The sequence below is a fragment of the Monosiga brevicollis genome, genomic scaffold (assembly GCF_000002865.3).
Source record: "Monosiga brevicollis MX1 MONBRscaffold_8 genomic scaffold, whole genome shotgun sequence".
Lineage (NCBI taxonomy): Eukaryota > Choanoflagellata > Craspedida > Salpingoecidae > Monosiga > Monosiga brevicollis.
Window position 1 is genome coordinate 16,767 of NW_001865045.1, and position 20,004 is coordinate 36,770.

Genomic DNA, 20,004 nt, shown 5'->3' on the forward strand with positions numbered 1-20,004 from the left:
TTAGCATCAGCACCGTGCTTCACAGCATCTCCACCACCTCAACATGACCGTTAATGCAGGCATCGTGCAGTGGTGTACCGCCATGCTGTGGGATGATGCATCAGCATGACGTACAGGTACAGCATCATCGTCATCATCAGCATCATCATGGGGACAGGTGCACCATCATAGCGGGGGTAAAGGGGGGAAGAGGGAGGTACTGTACTGACGTTGCTCTTGGCTTTAGCATCAGCACCGTGCTTCAACAGCATCTCCACCACCTTGTCATGACCGGTAAAGCAGGCACTGTGCAGTGGTGTACCGCCATGCTGTGGGATGATGCATCAGCATGACGTACAGATACAGCATCATCAGCATCATCATCAGCATCATCATGGGGTACAGGTGCACCGTCATAGGGGGGTAAAGGGGGAAAGAGGAAGGTGCTGTACTGACGTTAGTCTTGGCTTTAGCATCAGCACCGTGCTTCAACAGCATCTCCACCACCTCAACATGACCGCTACTGCAGGCCATGTGCAGTGGTGTATTGTCACCACACTGTGGGATGATGCATGCAGTATACGTCCCATGACATATTTTCAAAGTATAACCAATATCACACAACATGATACCAAACAGCATACGTACCTTCTCTTTGGACTGGGCAGCATCTCGAATGCGTTGTTGGTCCCAACTGGTCAACAGCTGCAACGCCTCTTGTGGATCTGAATCACACGCCTTCAACAGCCGCTCTCCATCAACACTCATGGTAATGGTCAACATCCGCTTCAAACCGCTTTCTTGCTTCACTATCCACCATCAATCTCATTAGCCCCCTCCAAGTACAATTCGTCTGACAATCCAAAATTCGGACTGGGCTTCGGCGCGCGCAGTTTCCAAAACGGCAGCCGGTCAGCGGGCCCTGCTCTTCTCTGTCTGATGCACCAAACGACTCACCCTTCCCGAATATCTTGGGTGACAGTTGCGAGTACAGGTGTACTTGGTTGCCCAGCGCACGTTGTTGACTGTGAGGCGAGATCAGTGGCCTTACTGAAAGCAAAAAAATGGCAGCAATGCTTTCAATCAAAAATCCGGCGTCGCCGCAAGGTCCCGACCAGGAGAGTCCCGTACCAAGCACAAGCGATCAGTCACCACACACACAAAGCAAGACACCTCAAGCAGCCCGTCGATGCCGATATGGAACCCGATGCCAAAGAGGGGAAAAAGGAAGACGATTCAAAGCAAAATGGCAAAAGGCAAAAGAGGAATGACGAAGAAGGAAAGAACAATCGTTCCAACTGTGTGAGAAGCGGATGCGCAGAACTGTTGTTGTTGACGGGAGCGTGACGCCTCTTTCTCTCTCTCTCTCTCTCTCTCTCTCTCTCTCTCTCTCTCTCTCTCTCTCTCTCTCTCTCTCTCTCTCTCTCTCTCTCTCTCTTCCCATCCTTCTGCGACGACGTGTCGCGCAATGCGGCCTGAGCCTCCCTCATTTTTCTCCTCAAACTCCCAGCAACAAGCTCGCTCAATTTCGACGGCCACCCGCCCAGCCCTAAAATAAGGAGCGAAGGGTTAATGAGCCTGTGAGTTTGCAATTGTCAGTGCCGAAGTATCGGCACATGGGAGAGGAGTTTTTTATAGTTTGAGGCGACACGGTTTCGGCGAATTGCAGCCTCACATCTGGTTCGTCGAAACTGGCCGCCAATCCCACGACGGATTATGGTCAGTGAGGTCCCAGCCCCCTCGACTTTGTCGAGAGGAAGTCACACCCGCCCAGCGTCATTGCCGAAGTTGCTTATGAAGTTGTATCTCTCACTTGCTCGTTGAACTTGATCTTGAAGCAACAAGTTTTGTGTCTGCATTTTGTGTGTGATTAGTGAGGGCAGAAGATCGAACAAACAAGAAAGTTAAAACAATCGTACGAACAGATTCCGAAGCGCTGTCAAGTTGGAACTTGTGCGTACATGTGGACTGCCCTTCTGCCTGCCATGGCCGCTGAAAAGCATTCAAAGCCCACTGGCTACCCAATTCAACCCCTCCGGCTATATCAAACCTATCCCTACCCAACTCACCTTCAGAGCCTAGCTGAGCGTCCAAGCAAATCAGTATCGGCGGCGAGGTGCACGCCGAGCTCGGAGGGAGTCTCACAGACATTGCCCGCTCTCTCCATGGCTGTAGAGTCGTTCAATTCTGAGGATGGACATAGTGCAACTCATACCCAACTGCAAATGTCACAGCAAGGAGAAACAACGATCGTCACAACCTGTCTCCCAAGGGATTGCGAAGTACACGAAGAACGCACGCAGAGTTGACTCGTGTGCCTTCCAAGTAGGAAAGTCCATCGTGGATGACGGTGATCATGCGCGAAAAAAACATTAAGAGAGTCCAAATGCGCGGAAGAACGGGTTTGACGCTAGCAGCGGAACTACGAATTATGAAGCTCGGACCAACTTTTGACCCTCCATCGAACAATTAACAATGCATGCATGCTCCGTTCGTGATGGCTTGGCAAGTACCTAGCGACTGAGTCGAAACTGGGACTGTTGATAAGTCAAGTTGAGGATTGGAGCAGATTCGAAAGCGGCCGGTGACGTTAATAATACTGCCAAGTCCATCCACGTCGCTCAAGGCGACATTATGCTATGCGGCACAGCGCAACGAGCCGTAAGAGACACACAATCACATTGCCATAAGAACAAAGCCCTCCCTTGTCCTCACGCGCGCTACAGTTGACGGCGACACGCGCTTTCGAGACAACATACACCAATGTACAACTCGCCGCCAATGCTTGAGACATTGCCTAGTCCATCCACATCGCTTAAGGCAGTATTACCCTATGCAACACAGCGCAAAAAGCCATAAGAGACACACACTCATATTGTCATAAATACAAGGCTCTCCCTTGTCCTCACAAGCGCTATAGTTCAAAGCGACATGTTCCCTCGAGATAACGTACAGTAGTGTACAAGCCGCCACCGACGCTTGAGACATTTCCTAGTCCATCCACATCGCTCAAGGCAGCATTACTCTATGCAACACAACGCAAAAAGCCATAGGAGACACACAATTGCATTGCCACAAGTACGAAGCTCTCCCTTGTCCTCACGAGCGCTATAGTTGACCGCGACACGTTCTCTCAAAATGACGTACGTCAATGCCCAAGTAGCCGCCGATGCTTGTGATTTTGCCAAGTCCATCCACATTGCTCAAGACGGCATTACTCTATGTGACACAGCGCAGCGAGCCGTAAGAGACACACAATCGCATTGCCATAAGAACAAGCCTCTCCCTTGTCCTCACGAGCGCTACAGTTGACCGCGACACGCGCTCTCGAGACAACATACACCAATGTACAAGTAGCCACCGATGCTTGTGAGATTGCCCAGCCCGTCCACATTGCTCAAGGCGTCGTTATCCTGCGTAGCACGGCGCAGGTATGTGTAAGAGACACACAATCACGAGTCCGAACGACCAACGACTTGTATTTTTGTTTGTCGTTGATCTTCCTGTTATCAAACATGATGTGATAGTAGTGGGAAGGGAGCTTGCACTGGAAAGGGGCAATGAAAATCATGTGGCTTTCTGTTGGTCTATTTTCATCAATGGTACCCTCCTCCGCCGGATTTCTCAAAAACAAAACAGTGCACAATCACATCAGCCATCGATAATTCAAATGAAGAAGGACAGCACAAGAGTTGGCGAACCCGCACATGCAAACAAACAAAGAACAGCAGACTCGGAAGCAAACACCCGAGTCGCACGAGGTGGTCAAGAGGAAAAGGGCGTAGCAAGAGACAAGGAAAGGTGACATTAGAAACGACAGCACAACATCCACAGTTGCATCACGCTCTGCCATCCGCGCTGCCGATGATCGGCAGCGCGGATGGCAGAGTATACGGGAAGATCGAGGGTCAGCATTCGCGAATATAACAAATTGCGAGGGCACAGGGCCAGAGCAGCCCGGCATGGGCAATGTCTGACAACATCAAGCTCATACAGGGTATCAAGCCGAATAGGATACTACAAGGGCTGTCACTCATATCCGTCTGCATTTTCCTCTAGCTTTTCCACAATCTCGATAAAGGAGATGCGCGACTCGGGATCCTGATGCCAGCACATGGACATGATATCGTAGATCAGCTCGGAGGCAAGAGAGGGCCTGCCCATGCGTTCGCCGCGCCCAACTCGGTCCACGGTTTCTGCGTTGGTCCATTGCGGGTAGGGCGTTGTGCCGAGGGACCAGATCTCCCACAACAAGACACCATATGACCTAATGATGAAGAGCGCCGTGAGTTGAGCGGCCGAGCGAGCACGCCAATTTGTGAACAAGCAGGCTGCAGAGTACCGAGAGCAAGAAGGCGTACCAAACATCCGATTTGGTGCTAAAGCGTGCGTACAGGTAGACCTCGGGACTGGCCCACTTGATGGGAAACTTGGTTCCCTCCGAAGCCGTGTATTCATCATCAATGACAAAACGTGCAAGACCAAAATCAGCCACTTTGACAACGTTGTTATCGCCGACGAGGCAGTTGCGAGCGGCAAGGTCACGGTGGATGAATCCATGATCCTCGAGAAACGCCATGCCGGAGGCGACCTAGACGCGCGCGCAACAAGCGCATCAGCATGACAGAAAATCTCACGCCGTTTATCATACAACATTCGCTGAAGAGCGAACACGGAGAATCAAGGGCTGGCTGACGACTTGCTGAACGCTATTGCTGGTAACGATCGCGACACACGCACCTGCACGCTCATGTAATGCAAAATCTGTGGTTTGCCTTGCAGCATGGATTGGTTCTTCTTGAGGTAATCAAGCAAATTGCCTAAGTCAGAGAGGAAAAAGGGGGTGAGCAAGTCCCACTGATCTCGCCAAGAACGGGCGGGGTACCCGTGCTAGCGCGCGGACGCGAGGGGACCCCGACTGCGCACCGTTGGACATCAGCTCAGTGACAATGTAAATGGGCTTGACTGATGTGACAACACCCAAAAGCTCGACCAGGTTTTTGTGCCGGAATTTCCTAAAGCAGACCGTGCCGTAAGCTCAAAGCCGGACGAAGAAGGGTGTCATGCCAGAGCAAGAGGCCCGAGCTGAGATGGGGACGACTAAGGGGCACGCAACGGGAACGCCTTGCATGCACGGACATCATGACTTGAGCTTCGGCAATAAAGTCATCCTCAGACATGGAGCCTTCCTTCATCATTTTAATGGCGACGGGCCGGTTGGACTTGTAGACGCCAGCGCGGACGACACCAAAGTTGCCCGAGCCAAGTTCACGTCCGAGCTCGATTTCGCGAGCATCCAGCTCCCAACGATCGTGGCCCAACCCAGCCGTAATTGGCGTGTTGGCATCCTGCACGGGCTTGCGGAGGCGAGTTACCAAGCCTAGAGGGAAAGAGAGAGGCAAGCGGCAGACACAGTGGTGAGCTCACAGTCACATTGAAGAACTGGCCGTGGCTGGAGGCAAGGCTATTGCGGGTGGAGACGTGACATGTGCGTACCACCGCCGTTGTGTTTGTGGTACTCAATCAGCTCGCTGATTGAGGCAAATGTGTGGCGCTCCGACACACGGTACATGTCCTGATCGTGCTTGATCTTGTAGTGTTTCAGCTTGCCTTGATAGCTGCAGCAAAAGAAGACAAGGGAAGAACCGATCAGCAAGAAACCACTTGTGTGTGTCTTGCTGTTGTGTGCTTTAAGAAATGAGTTGGGGATCGACGGAGCCTGGACAGCATTGGGTAGCCACGTACAATACGGAGAGGGAGTAAGAGCCTGGTGTGCTCTCGCTTTCGCGCACAAGAAAGGCACCGTCTTGGCCACACATATTGAGAAGGGCCGAGGCCATGGCTTTGCTTGTGTCGGCCATGAACCATCTGCAGAAAAGGGACAAAGTTCAGGGACAAGAATGAGCTGCTCTGCGAGCCATGAGCAAACAATCGCTCCATAGCATCAAGGGCGAGAAACGTACGGCTCAGATTCCAAACCCAGCTTGCGAACATAGTTGGCTGGGATGTAGCCTTCCTGGCCGGCATTATTTCTCGCTTTCCACCAATGTTCCTGCCAATGCACGCGCTGTGAGCCGAGGCGGGCGCGCAAGGGAGGCACGGGCCGCACATTGGTGTGCGCGAACTGGCGAGAAGAAGGCGACAAGGTGTGGCAGGTACCACCTGTTTTGCTCGGCCTTACCTCCATCTGATCCACAATGACAAGACGTTCGCCCTTGCTGAGCGAGAGATCCGTGGGTTCGAGAGCATCGTAGTCGTACAACGACTGGACTTCGAACAACGCAGGCGCGGCCCCGGGTGGTAGAGAAGCAGGGGAAGGGGCGTCCGGAGTTGTTGCGGCGGCTGGTGTGGGCGTGGCTGCAGGAGCAGCTACAGGTGACGGGGATGTCACGGAAGCTGGTGCTGGGGTCGTTGCTGCGACCGCGGGAGCGCTGGTGCTGCCCCCAGCTTGGCCAGGGACGGGGGGCAGTGGACTCTTGGCAATATCGGGCAGATTCTCATCAGCCAGGTTGCGCATGCCGCCAATGGTGCTGTGGACGGGCGATGGGGGTGGGTGCAGGTTCACAGTGAGTTGGTCAAGCTCGCAACACAAGCGTTGAGAGTGGAGCGGCGGCTGACCTGTAATCGAAAGCGGGTTGGCAGCCCTTGCAAGTGACGCTGGCGTTACCGCAGCAGAGCCAACGACCATCATAACGCCCCTTGTGCACGGCACCAAGGAGGTTGCTGTTGTTTTTGACCGTGTGGCGCAGCTTTTCCAACCAGAGATTGCGCTCATTGAGGCCGTGGGCCTGACAATAAAGAAAGTTGTTGTCTTGCGACTGAACGACCATCATGTAGGGACGGCCAAAGACGTCGTTGCCCAGATCCTCCACGGCAACAATATCCGAGACCTTGAGCGACCCCTTGAGACGGCTCTCATCAACCTTGCCACCATACCTAAAAGCAGCGGTATGATATAGCGCGAGGTGTGGGAGGGGCGGGGGTGGATCAGCAAGACACTGCGCACATGCGCATTCGTTTAGCATGTTTAGCAGTAGTGGCAGCATCAGCGGGTGACGCACGATTCGTAGTAGCAAAGCTTTTCCGTGGAAAGGATAAAGAGGCGGTCTTTCCAGTTGCGTCGGCCCATGGCACGTAGACCACGGGCACGCTTGGTGAGCATGCCTTGATGAATAGGGTCCGTCATGGCACGGGTGCGGAAAACAAAAAATCGAGCAGAACGAGGTCAAGTGGGGTTGGGCGCGCGCGCGCGCGGACAAGAGCGAACAGCTACACAGCTCCCGATGCGTGCCTACGAACATCGGAGATCCTAGGGTGAGAAGCAAGAGGAGGGCAAAAACCTATTGGCCGAGGCCAGCTGAACTCATGGGGTCGGGCTTGGCTCGAAACAAAACAAGCCAAAAGGGGCCGCGCACCTCGGTGGGGTACGCGGCAGTGGGTGATGCCGACTTGAACAACCCTGACGGATCAACCCCGATCGTCGCTCCATCCAGCTCTCAATCCACACAGCCCAATGCACCAATGCTCGGGCGTCCCGGCAGCTCAGCACACCCGAGCCAGCCAGAAGCAGCACAGCACCAGCATCTGCCAGCAGCCAGCACGAGAAGGCAGGTAGCAGGGAGAGAGGCGACTCAAGCTGACGTAGAAATGATTTTCTGTCTTACACAAACACAAAAGAATTACTTATCGGTCAGAGATGCAATCTGTTGGGTTGGATGGGGGTAGAGGTATGGAGCGATGGGTGGCAGATCTCTGCGTTGAAATCAAGCAGAATTTAGAGATACTTGGCTGGACTGGTCGCGAGCTGAGAGAAGGGGTAGGCGCAATCCCATCTGAACGGTGAGTGATAAACCTAACCGTTACAGTTGGTAGCGTTCCAAGAATCCCTCAACCAACTGTTAGTTCCTCTCACATTTGGTAGTCCACATCAGCATCGCATCCCCTAAACATAGCTTGTTTTTCATGCCTATATTTAGCGCATTCCTATCCCCGGGCAGCGCGCGATGAAACTGGGTGACACTTTTGAGCAAAACTGCGGACAGTCATTTTGGGTCGCTCATGACGATCATCTCTCTTGCCTCTCATCTCTCCTCTCTCATCTCTCTCATCTCTCATCTCCGCTAGCCTCCTCGAGCTGGCATGGAATCATGGGGTGCCGCGTTGTGGTGCGCAGCAGTGCGACCGCGCGAAGGAATGTGTTTGCATCCTTCTCTGCTCAAGAGGAAGTCATAGGGATGGGATGGGATTGATTCACTTGCTCGTCGAGTCTGGTGTCCCGATTGGGGACCAGAGGTGCTGTGTCCCTTTGCTGCTTCACCATGTCACGCACCGTGTTGCCACACCCTGCGGCTTTGACGGCAGGCTGGACGGTACTTGAGGAGCGTTTCACTCCTTTTTCAGCTCCCCGCTCTGTCCCAACGTGGACCACCTAAGTCTACGAGCTGTCGGTGCCACGGCTGCTTTGCCAAGTCACCGACGCAGCCATGCCTCTCCCCTCCCAACGTATGTGCGTTACCAGATGTGGGTGGGTCAGCAGGTACTATGGAAAGCTTGAACGACTCCGAGCCTCTCTACCTCTGGTCACTGGATACGGAAACAATGGTTGTGCGGCGGCCCGCCCCGTTGCCGTGCATCACCGCACCCATCACGCCGCATCCTGAAGGTCCGCAAGCGTTGTGTGGCTGTGTGGCTAGCAACATCAACGGTCGCTCTCGTTGGCTTGCTCTGCCGCCACTTCTACTACCTGAAAAACCCGTCCCCATCGTCTCGCACTGCCACATACACACAGTCACACATACAGGCCCTTTTGTCTTGTCCCTTTGGCCTCCTGTCCCCTTGCTCTCAAACGCAAACACCTTATCAACCGTCAATGAAGATCAACAACTCAAGGCAAAGCGGTGGTCCGAGGCTCTTTCAGTGCAGTTCAAACGTCTTGGACTGCCACCGCTTACGATCCAAGCCACTTTTTTCCCGCTGCTTTGGGCTACGCTCTTGCTCGCCGTGCACGCCCGGTGACGCTGCCTTCGACTGCCGGTCGCGGCTTCGTCCAGCCAGTCTTATCTCGACTCCAACTTCCCACGTTGATCTTGCTGTCTTGCAACTTTGCGCAAGCTGCGCAGACTCCATCCACACTGCCTTCTGCTCGGTCTGCACTGCCAGACACCGCTTGCTTGTGTGCTCAGCATCTGCGTCTGGCCCAAGGTTAAAGGCATTCGTGCCCTACCCTTGCTCCATCCAGCGGCGGTGGTGTGGACGACCTGAGCAGGCCTGGCGCGTTGCCCACGAGGGCTACCGCCAGTGCTCTGCCCTGCCCTCATGATGGATCTGACGACCCTGGACAGCCGGCTCCGTGCCCTTCGCCATGAGTATCGGCACCACATTCAATCCCTGTATGCTCTCGGCGTCAGCCCAGTAAGGCCGACTCGGCTTGTTCCCCCTCGCTCGTCTGGAGCCAGCCGTGGGGGTCCAGCCCAGGCGCGTGGTCATCATAGCCGCGATTGCCTCACTTCTTCTCCTGGCCGCCTGTGTTTCCCTGCCCTTGGTCTCACATCTATAGCCTCGCCCCTCACCCTCACCCAAGCTCGAGCTTGCTTTGGTGGATGCTATCCCGCTCGATACCGACGAAGATTCTTTCGATTCCATTCCCTCGCCCTCCATGCCATTGGACAGCGCCACGCTGATCAGCACTGGGGCTGAACTTGAACCCCATGGGCCGGACCTGTCACCGGTCACCCGCCCCACGCCAACCCGAGCACCGCGGCGGCGCCGCTCTCATCCCGAGCACGGCACTGCCACCGTGAGTGCTTCGGCCATTGGTGAAGCCATCTACCGTTGCCCCTGGCCCGACTGTCACAAGGTGTGTCCATCTGCTTGCCCACTTGCTTGCTCGGCGGTGGCTTTGTGCGTCTCTCATTAATGTCTCTCGCCTTTGGGGCCGCATCAGACCTTCAAGCGAATCAAATCACGCAGTGCTCACCTCAAGTGGCATGGTGGAGATTGGCGGTCCGCCTCTCACACGCCCCGACCAACCGCTCTCAAGCCATGGCCGCCCGTGGCCCCCGTTTGTGCCCCGACAGTGTCGCTCCTGCAACCCGGAGCAAGCGTGCTTGTGCCGCGCCCCGACGTCGAGCCCGTCGTCCTCTACCAACGGGGCACGCTTGCCAGCCTCGAGCCCAGCGCTGCCACCATTACCGTTGCCGGCGAGGCACTGCGCATTGCTCGTTCTGATCTTCTCCCAGACCACGCCCCCGACCATGCTCAGGCAAGCCGCCGCCACGGCTTTGTCCAGCGACCCCACACTTGCATGTCTCACCAAAAAAACATCCCTCCCCTATAGCTATCGCTCGGCATGCGCGTGTGTGCACGGGGTGCGCAAGATGATGTGTTTTGGACGGGCACAGTCCACCGGATCGAGCGAACTCGCGCACGCGTCAATTTTGATGCACATCCACTTGCGTGGCGCAAAGCACAGGACATCCGCCTCCTGCCTGCCTGACTATTTACCACGCAAATTGCCCTTAGTGAAGAACCTTATGCCTGGGACAGGGCGGCAATGCCGGGCAATGTCTTGCCTACATCAGCAGCAGCAGTTGGCGAGTTGTGAACCCGAGTCGCTGTGCACGTTTGAAATGGTCTTTTCCTCACGATGTCAGTATCATTCTCTGTTCTTCGTTGATTCGTCTTGTCTACCTCGGCACCTGTCCTTTTGTGTGCGCAGCTGTGCATGTGTATGTGTGTTCCCTTGCGCGGAATCGATGCCACCACCATGACCAATGGGTCTTTTGCAAAGAGAAAGGAAAGGGCACTGCACCAGCTCACCTTCCAGCAACTCCAGGCTGGCACCGCCGCCAGTGCTGACGTGGCTGACCTTGTCCTCCGTGCCAAACTTGAGCGCACAGGTGGCAGTGTCGCCGCCGCCTAGATGTGCCGAACGAGAATGAGCCTCTGAGAAAGCGGTTGCCAGATCCTGCTACATTCAAAGCTCCCAGGTTCGCCAAGCAGAGAGGGATCCATCAGCACGAACCGATAATGACGGTCGAGCCGTTGCTTGTGGCGGACACGCAGGCATCCATGACTGCCTTGGTGCCGTTGGCAAACTTGTCAAACTCAAATACGCCCATGGGGCCGTTCCAGACAACCACCTTGGCGCGCTTGACGGCATCAGCAAACCTGAAATTACCCAAATCGAGCGCAACACGTGAGCCCTGGCATGACGGGCATGGCGGTACTGACGACTGGAAGGAGCGGCAAATTGACGGAAAAACTCACGCGGCCGAAGACTTCTCGCCAATGTCCAGGCCCATCCAGCCGTCGGGAATGCCGCTTTCATCAGTTGCCTTGTCGCTGGCCGCCTCGGCATCAAACTTGTCTGCAACCACGTAATCCGTGGGCAGATGAATCTTGACGTTGCGCTCCTCGGCCTTTTTCATGATGCGCTCGCAGAGGTTGGCACCTTCGGCGTCAAAGAGCGAGCTACCAATCTACCACATGGGATATGCATTGTGACCTGATGCGCTCAACAAGGCGAAACTACCTCTGTCGGGGCCATGCAGACACGACACGAAGCCTGCACAAGGGCACCGAGGCGCAGGAAAGTAAAACGCGTTGATTGCACCGCATCCTCGTACCTTGACATCGTTGAGAACCTTCTTGAAGGTAAAGGCCATGCCACCACCAATGATCATCTCATCCACCTTCAGCATTCGATGGGCACGCGCCGCAGTGACACGGGGCCACGTCAAGTGAGAGCTGGCCACGTGTCAAAGCTGAGGAAGTGGTCGGAGACGAAGAGGGAGCAGGTGGTTGTGGCAAACCTTGTCCAGCAGGTTCTCGATGAGCTGAATCTTGTCCTGCACCTTGGCGCCGCCGAGAATGGCAAGGAAGGGCTTTTCGGGGTTATCCAAGGCCTAGCCGCCAGAGCCAAAGTGCAAAGTTACACTCGGTAGTTGAGACGATGCCTTGGAGTTCATGAGACATGACGATCGTGGCCAAGCTAAAGCATACCTTGGCGAAATATTCGAGCTCCTTCTTGACAAGAAAGCCGGCCACCTTTTGGGGCAGGTCCACGCCGACCATCGAGCTGTTGGGCACAAGACCGGTTTTCAAAGTTTCATGCATTCCGTCAGCACACCTAGTTGGTGGCTTGTGGCATGCCAACACGCAACAAGGACAGGGTGCTCAAATGACAGCTTGCGGGTCGGAATACTAACCTGTGCGCACGGTGAGCGGTGCCAAAGGCATCGTTGACATAGATGTCACCTGTAACAAGGGTCAAATATCAAATACTGCGGAGAAGGGCAACCACTTGGAAATGGCAGCAGCCCCTGTCAACTGCCCACATGCGGTCAGGCGAAGCAAGACGCACCCAGCTTAGTCAGGGAGGCACGGAACGCCTTGACCTCGTCATCGCCGGCCTTGACCTATAAATGTCGATCCACCGGGTAGATGCACATGTTCCGCAACAAATTTAGGATGGCGAGAGCTGCAGCAAGCGATTGTGTGTGCTGGTGTACCCGAGCCTCGTCCGCACACACATACCTTGTTGCCATCGGCATCGACACCCTTGCCTTCCTCCTCAATGTGGAAGCGCAGGTTTTCGAGCAGGATGACAGAGCCTGCGCATCACGACGCAGGGCTTTGTGAGCTTGCACCAGCCATCACGTTGAGGTCATTTGAAAGCAGAGGCGCTTACCTTCTTCGGGATCAGCACAAACGCGCTCTGCTTCGTCGCCGACACAGTCGGAAACAAAGGTCACCTTCCTGAGAACATATGGGCCATTCGTGAAGCAAGCGTCAGACAGAGCGGAGGCATGCTGGCAGCGACAATCGAGGACCCAACTTGTTGACAAGGGACAATGGGGCACCACGAGCACATGCACGACAAACTTTTCCAGGAGCTTCTCGAGCTCGGCTTGCACGGGGCGCATCGAGTACTTGTCTTGCACACGGCCGTCAGGGCGACCGAGGTGGCTCATCAGCACCACGCTCTTGGCGCCTTGCTTGAGTGCGTACTGGATTGAATCGAGCGCGCCGACAATGCTGCACAAAGAAAGCAGGCCCGCCGAGTCAGTCGGACACAGCCCGCACAACTCGAGGTGCGTCCCAAGTGAGGCGCATGCAATATGCGATGTACGCACCGCTGGTTGTTGGTAATGTTACCCTGCTTGTCAAAGGGGACGTTAAAGTCCACGCTGTTGGCACGAGCAAAGAAGCAGAGAACGCGTGTGAATGGCCTGCACAGGTTTGGGAGGAGGCCTCATGCATAACCATGAACGTTTCACTGTGGTGTTACACGACCAACGAACCGCATGAGGACGCGCTTGCCCTTGAGGTCAACCGAATCAATGGTGAGCTTGTTCATGGTGGCGGGCTACGAGGCATGCAACAAGGCACAACACGTCAGTATCCGACCAAACAGTACCGTGCTCTGAGCAGCAAGACACCAGGCCCGCCGCCATGAGCCAGTGACCAGCAAACACACACACACACACACACACAAACATACTGTTTGAAAAACAACAAAAGGAACGAGACGAAGAAGAAAAATGAGCAAGCCACATTGCAACAGTCCCCACAAGAGAGAGAGAGAGAGAGAGAGAGAGAGAGTCTCTCAAGAGAGAAGCTCAAAAAAAAAACCAAAAAGCGCTTTTTGTGTGATTCTGAAACCTCAAAACATAGTGCACCACCAAATCCCGTGTCGCTGTGTGTCTTGGCTGCCATTCCATGTGCCGGTGTCTGCTGGTGTCTGTAGATGTCTATGTTTGCTTCTTGTTAGCCTGTGTTTCTTCCTGTCTCTGCCTGCCGCTCCCAATCTTCACCATCTTCCCCATCTTCCCTGTCTTCGCTCTCAGTCCTGCCAGACTTCTGGTCAGGCTCCAGACCAAAAGGCGACGCGTGCATTCAGCAACAAAACGCATGCAGGGTGTGCAGTGTAGAGCAGGAAAGAGGGATCAGAGAGCGCGCTGCTTACAGGAGGGACCAGAGACTCCTTCACATCAGTGGCCTTGGCTCCGCGGCAAAAGGGCATGGTTGACAACGATCTGCAGAGTTGCCAGCGAGAATAGGCATCGCATTCAGGGACTCCAAGCAAACGTGTGGCGCGCCTCGGCGGCGTGGCTATCCCCCGCGCAGCGCATAACAGTGCAAGACACCAGGAAAACTTTGGCAAGGACCGGGACCACATCAACAACGGCGCCCCAGTTGCTCTCCGCCGGTCACGCCTTCTGAGCAAACACAGCAACAACACAACAACAAAAAAGCCAAGCTGCAAGGCATCATCCCTGGTTAAGTGGGGCAGCCACGTATCCCCGCACTGTCTTTTGAAGGCCGCTGTGTCTCCTACTTGTGCAGAACAGGGCCACGCACCTCCGGCACACAAGCAAACCCTCCGCGTGAAGTGAAGAGGAAAACGGGGTGTGTGTGTGTGTGTGTGTGTGTGTGTGTGTTGTCAGAGAGAGAGAGGGGGAGGTTATGATGATATTTCGTAATAGCGCTACATGAAAGTTGTCGTTCAAGTAGCTTGTGGAACACACCGAGGCGTACACGCAGTGTACCCTGTTCGTCCAGTCCTTGCAGTACACGCTGTGTTCATCAAGTCCACCAAGTACACGTAGTATATCCATAGGGGGAGCAGCTCGCTCTCCGCCAACTAAAATAATAATATTATTATTCTTTTTCGCTGTTTAGTCGTGGAGATCTAGCTGCGCCGGGCTCGGCTCTTGGCGAAATAAGAGGGAGATGCGCCGGTCGCGTTCAACCGTATTGCCCTCGTAGGTGGATGTCGTGGCCGTTACGGCGTGTGTAAAGTGGAAGCGTGCCTCATCCCTGCAGCTCCAGCCAAGAGCGAGCGACAGTGTGAGACCAAGGCAGGGTCGCAACAGCCAAACACGCGACGAGAGAGAAAAGGGAACAGCAGGATCCGATCGAACCGCATAATATAGAGTGAGCGACGGGGCAGCACGACAGAAAAGGCCTCGGCTTCGAATCTGGTCAGGAGGACACACCGGGTACGCAAATCAGCCAAACCAGCAAATAAGGGACTTGTGCGGCAATTCTGGAGCAAATGCGCAAAGAATGCCACGTGCAGCAGCTGCAGCCGGCAAAGCCTTGCTTACCCTTCATGCGGAGCAAAATCCATGCGAGCCTGGGTGAGCAAACTCAGGCCAACAATGACCGGGCCCGCCTGTGAAAATAATAATCATAATAATAATCATAATACGAATAAGAAGAAGAAGAAGAAGAAGAAGAAGAAGAAGAAGAAGAAGAAGCACTCCACGGCAAAGTCTTTGCTTGAAGAATCAAGCACTCAAGGAGCAGCAAGGTCGCCGAGGCACCGCAATATATCAAGGCCGCCCTCAAAAGCACGTGGACAAAGGGGCGCTTGCGACACGTGGGAAAAATGGATGCTTACGTGCTTGATGCTGTCGACGTGAGGCCAGATCTCCCCTGCGGGGGCGAGGTCAAGGACGTGCACGGCCGGGTTAAAGGCAAACTCGGCCAGCTCCGGTCGCGCTCGCACTCGGTCCAAAATTTCCTGCGCCTCGGCTGGCCACTCCTGCTTGAATATCTCTCGGTAGTCGCGGATGGCGCCGTCAAAGTGCGCGCCGCTGTACCGCTTTCGCCGCAAGGGCCGTTCAATGGCAGCCAGCAGCACCGCCTCCTCATCGCCGGTAATGACCTCGGGAAACATCTGCACTCCCCAATTGGCAGCAGCTGCCTGATGATCCACCCCCAGGGCACGCCCCAAGCCCGGCAGTCGGCTCTGTCGGGGACAGCCCTGCACGACAACAGCCAGCGCCCATCGTGCCCCGCCCGGCACCACCCGCTGCCACTGACTCATCATTGTCAGCATGACCAATGTCGTTTGGTAAGTCAATTGTCAGAATTTTATGTCACAAGCGATTCGAAAAATCCGTAAGGCGAGCGCTGGTGACAACATGGGCACTAACTGCTACAACAAGTGTGACGGTTGATCATAGAGTATACCTTTATATTAAGCCACCTGCTACAACAACTGCAAAACCCGCTTCTATAACCTCCAACCCATTCCAACTGCCAACAACGCAAACACATGACGTGAAAATCTCTCTTTCTTCTCTCTCTCTCTTTTTGTTTTTTTTTTGCTTCAAATTTATTTTGTACGTGTGTGTGTGTATTTGTGCCGAGAGAAGTGTTGAGCGCGGTGCCCCCTCTGCTCGCCTCGCGTCGTCTTGCCACGTGCTGCTTCGGTTCCGTATCCCTCTGCCTTTTATCTACAAGCGGCTTGGACTCGATCTCTCTTTAACCCATCGAGATGGCGCGTGATCGGTTGTTCGAGATCATGGGAAATGCGGCATGGATCCCCATCATCGCCTTTGTTGCGGCCCAGACCTTGTTTGTGTTCTATCCGCCCCTCGCCCTCGGGCAAGTGGTGACGCCCGTCGTCACCCAGATCGTGGGCGCCATTCAAGCCGCCGTTCTGAACGTAGTGCCGCTTGGCGATAATGCTGGCCCCGACCACATCTCCGTCTACACCGTCCTACCTGTCGCTGCCCTCATGGTTCTCTTCTTTTATGTCGGCAAGCTTGTCCTCAAGGTTTGTTCTCATGTGCTCCCTCTTCTCCCTCTTGTGGGCGCTTGATCCCTACTTCCCCTCCTCGCCATGAGCCCTCACCAACATCCCTTCTCGCTACCGCCACACACAAATCGTGCCCCTCCTTCCCAACCTAGGGAGTTGTCCGCCCCTTGGTCAACTCGGAGGAAGACGCCTACAAGCTGGGTGAATGTGCCCTGCGCGGCACCTACTATTTTTTCATGTTTGTCACATGTTATTCCATCTCCACCAAGGATGGCTACTGGGCCAACTCACGCCTGTGCTGGGAGGCGGAGCAAACCGCCTCTCTCGAGACTGAAAGCTACTACGTCGCCGAGCTGGCCTACTACGTCTCGGGCATCTTCATCCACGTCTTCCTGGATCAGCCCCTAAAAGACTATTGGGTCATGTTCTCTCACCACGTCATCACCATCCTCCTCATCTACTGCTCCTACGTCTTTGGCTATCAGCGTGTTGGTATGCTTGTCCTCCTCTGCCACGACGTGAGCGATATCTTCCTGGACTATGCCAAGTGTTTCCATTACCTCGATCTGGTACGTTGATTCTGAACCCCTGCTGATTTGCCCCCTCGTGCGACCCCAATCGTGAGCCCCCCTGACCAACTTTCTCAACCCAGGACATGCTTTCCACCTTGACCTTTGTCAACATGCTCATCTCTTGGGTTCTTTACCGCCTTTACTACTACCCCACGATCGCCATCAACTCGGCCATGTTCGAGTCCATTGAGGAGGGCGTGAGTATCACCCGTGAAGCGAGATTGAGCCCTGGCTCGATTGCCCGGTACCCCTATTGCACTGCACACCCGTGCAAACCCTGACACTGCTTGCTTTTTTCGTATGCCCTACTCGCATCCTTTTCAGCCAAAACCCAAGTTCCATGAGCTCTTCTGCATCTGGCTTTCTCTGCTCCAGGTTTGCAGCCCCTCCCTTACTTGGCCGCCGAACGGCACCGCCATCTTGTTATCGTGACGTCTTTTTTGAAAAAAAAGAAAAAGAAGAAAAAAAGCCTCATGACCCCCTCATCTGCACTTTGGATCAGATCTTGCACGTTTACTGGTTTGGCCTGATGCTGGATGTGGCTCGCCGTCGCCTCTTTGAGGGCGAAATTGAGGTATGTTCGCCACCCGAGCACAGGACGCCTTCTTGGTGGCCTCGTCGTCTTGCCACAAGTACGTCGGGCAGCTTGTCTTCACGTCGATGTGCCCAATCGCTCACAGGACGTTCGCGACGACGAAGCCGTCAAGCGTCAAAGCTCGCAGCGCAAGCCAAAGTAAGCCGTATCCATTTATTGTTTTTGCACGCTCGCTCCTAGATGTTTCGACTTTGCCCGAGGGTGCATGGAACTTGCCGTCCTTCTCATTTCAATTTGTTTTTCTCACCACCAACTAGGACTCACTGAGTACTGCGCTGGCCCTGGGATCGATCGTTGGTCATTGAGTCACCAAACAGAGTTGCAAATTCAATCGAACCGAATATGACCGCTTCATGTTGCCGATGTCACGGGTGGAGCGCAGCACTTTTGTAGAAAGGCGTCATGAACAACATCCGCGCCGACAATGTCGCGCAAGCGCTCAAAGCGAGGCCGCGCACTCTATCCGTGACCCAACGCACGCAAACACAAGCGGTGCATGAGATACAATTCTCAAACACAAACATCGATGCAAAACAGCGCGTGTGGCACTTTGGCGGCTACAATCAACCTTGAGAGCCGCCGTTGATTCATGTTCCTTCAGTTTGTGTTCCACCAAGACAGCTACCACGTTCTATGTGACAACAGAAAAAAAATGCAGTCATTAGAACAGCGGCTTCAGTCCTAAGTCGTGCGACCGACGCACCTTCAGCTGGCGATGAACATGGTCAGCAGCATCGGGTTGATCTTTGGCTTTGTCTTGCCAAATCTTATAGTATGCCTTTGAGTGTGATGAGGGCCCGCCAAACAAAAATGAGGCTATTTCAGTTGTGCGAGCCACTGGACCATCAAACCGCCGGCAAAGTGTGCATGCCCGGACAAGATACGCACAGGAATGCTGTCGATAATATATGCGTCGATCACCAGGGGCCCGAGAGCATGGAGACCGACGAGTGCACCATAGTGCGTAAACAGCGAGCGCGACGAATCCAACAGGGCGGCCAGAAAGGTTTTGATGACGCGGACCTACAACATTCAGTCAGGCAACCTCTCCATTAGGCAGGACGCCTCGAGTTCTTTCAGGAATGCCCAAAAGAGAAGCCGAGTAGTCTCGAACCTGCACGTCCGGATAACGATCAACGAATCGACTGCAAACTTGTTGCAACACGCCAGCAGCGTGCTTGCGCAGCGCCCATTGCGCCGACTGCTGGGTCGTTAGATCGCGGCTCAAAACAAAAGTCATGATCTGAGGCAACAGATTGTGCAGCTAAAAGGCCAGTCCAGGAATCAACCACCAAGGACATGGCGATGGGCAAACAGAGGTGAATATGGCATTGATCGGACACACACATAAACTCATACACACATTCACACGCCCACACGCACGACCAGGCTTGCGGTGTGAAAGCAGAAGCGTGCGAGCGTACATAAGGCTCGAGAAGGACATATTTGTTTTCCACTAGGGCCTCGATAATGTCCAAGACACGGCCCAGAACGACGGCATTGCCTAGATTGGTACTGAGCTACATTCGGGACCGTGTACATCGATGAGCGAAATTGCCAGGTACCGGCTCAGCGTTTTGAAGAGCAACTTGCCTCGTTAGCCACAAACTCGATGAAAAATGGCAACAACTGTTGCAGGCCGGGGTCTTCACGCAGGGATCGCAGGGCATTCTCTCGAAACTGGTTGCCCTGTTTGGTATTGTGCTCGCCCACGCGCATCATGGCACCTTGGATAATGTGCTTGTATAGCAGTTGCTGCTCCTTGCTCAACAACTGCACGGACAGAACGCACAGAGACAAATAAGCACTGGAACAAACCGCACAAAAAAGGAACCGAGGGGAGGTGCTGGGCTTCTTTCGCCAGGATAAACGCACGTGGCGGCTGAGGCCAACGACAGTAGCGCCCTCTTGGTCCTGTTGCTGTTGGTTGGCATTGGTCATGGCTTGTGCTGCCTTGACAGCCTCATCACCAAGTGGCAGGTACGTCGGCACGGCCGATTCGGTATTTCCCTAAAATAAGTTTGCAAGCATAGACGCGGCGATAAGGACTCAACCATGTCGTCCGAACGTGGCGGGTCATGTCAACGACGGCTCGACGGAGTGGGTAGCGACACTTGGATATGGGACCTGACCTGGATAATATCAAGTTCAACCTGCAGGTCCTCGTTTTGCGAGGGGTTTGGAGCCTCAAGCTCGCGGGTTTGACCGTTAGCCCCCATATCGGCCAAAGCACCAGCCTCCAGGCCTACCAACCATGATGGGGAGCGAGCCCATCAGAGTGATGATCGGCAGTACAAACAGCT

At 54.5% G+C, this 20,004-nt stretch overlaps 6 protein-coding genes across 6 annotated transcripts; 1 reads left to right on the plus strand and 5 right to left on the minus strand.

The window, feature by feature from the left end:
* Positions 1-2,699: 2,699 nt before the first annotated feature.
* MONBRDRAFT_24769 (uncharacterized protein) lies at positions 2,700-3,550 on the minus strand (the record flags this gene model as incomplete). Its single annotated transcript, XM_001745245.1, has 5 exons — positions 2,700-2,810; positions 2,933-3,004; positions 3,127-3,198; positions 3,321-3,392; positions 3,446-3,550. 5 exons carry the CDS (start codon positions 3,548-3,550, stop codon positions 2,700-2,702), a joined length of 432 nt encoding a protein of 143 aa, XP_001745297.1.
* A 52-nt stretch (positions 3,551-3,602) lies between these two features.
* Positions 3,603-7,141, minus strand: MONBRDRAFT_44312 (uncharacterized protein; the record flags this gene model as incomplete). The annotated part of the gene is made up of 11 exons (XM_001745246.1): positions 3,603-4,246; positions 4,341-4,570; positions 4,720-4,799; positions 4,906-4,994; positions 5,119-5,359; positions 5,476-5,597; positions 5,725-5,847; positions 5,943-6,031; positions 6,161-6,475; positions 6,570-6,902; positions 7,037-7,141. 11 exons carry the CDS (start codon positions 7,139-7,141, stop codon positions 4,009-4,011), a joined length of 1,965 nt encoding a protein of 654 aa, XP_001745298.1. The 3' UTR covers positions 3,603-4,008.
* A 3,368-nt stretch (positions 7,142-10,509) lies between these two features.
* Positions 10,510-13,339, minus strand: MONBRDRAFT_24772 (uncharacterized protein; the record flags this gene model as incomplete). The annotated part of the gene is made up of 14 exons (XM_001745247.1): positions 10,510-10,550; positions 10,798-10,896; positions 11,003-11,148; positions 11,248-11,459; positions 11,607-11,672; positions 11,793-11,885; positions 11,983-12,058; positions 12,189-12,237; positions 12,344-12,398; positions 12,517-12,593; positions 12,671-12,738; positions 12,865-13,017; positions 13,116-13,169; positions 13,284-13,339. 14 exons carry the CDS (start codon positions 13,337-13,339, stop codon positions 10,510-10,512), a joined length of 1,245 nt encoding a protein of 414 aa, XP_001745299.1.
* A 1,321-nt stretch (positions 13,340-14,660) lies between these two features.
* MONBRDRAFT_24773 (uncharacterized protein) lies at positions 14,661-15,817 on the minus strand (the record flags this gene model as incomplete). The annotated part of the gene is made up of 3 exons (XM_001745248.1): positions 14,661-14,802; positions 15,093-15,160; positions 15,389-15,817. The coding sequence occupies 3 exons, from the start codon at positions 15,815-15,817 to the stop codon at positions 14,661-14,663; spliced, it is 639 nt and encodes a 212-aa protein (XP_001745300.1).
* Positions 15,818-16,707: 890 nt separating this feature from the next.
* On the plus strand, positions 16,708-18,040 carry MONBRDRAFT_20758 (uncharacterized protein). Its single transcript, XM_001745094.1, has 6 exons — positions 16,708-17,103; positions 17,187-17,303; positions 17,431-17,481; positions 17,609-17,680; positions 17,787-17,839; positions 17,959-18,040. The coding sequence occupies exons 1-6, from the start codon at positions 16,771-16,773 to the stop codon at positions 17,966-17,968; spliced, it is 636 nt and encodes a 211-aa protein (XP_001745146.1). The 5' UTR covers positions 16,708-16,770; the 3' UTR covers positions 17,969-18,040.
* Positions 18,041-19,270: 1,230 nt separating this feature from the next.
* MONBRDRAFT_7580 (uncharacterized protein) lies at positions 19,271-19,920 on the minus strand (the record flags this gene model as incomplete). The annotated part of the gene is made up of 3 exons (XM_001745249.1): positions 19,271-19,474; positions 19,577-19,711; positions 19,834-19,920. The coding sequence occupies 3 exons, from the start codon at positions 19,918-19,920 to the stop codon at positions 19,271-19,273; spliced, it is 426 nt and encodes a 141-aa protein (XP_001745301.1).
* Positions 19,921-20,004: the final 84 nt, after the last annotated feature.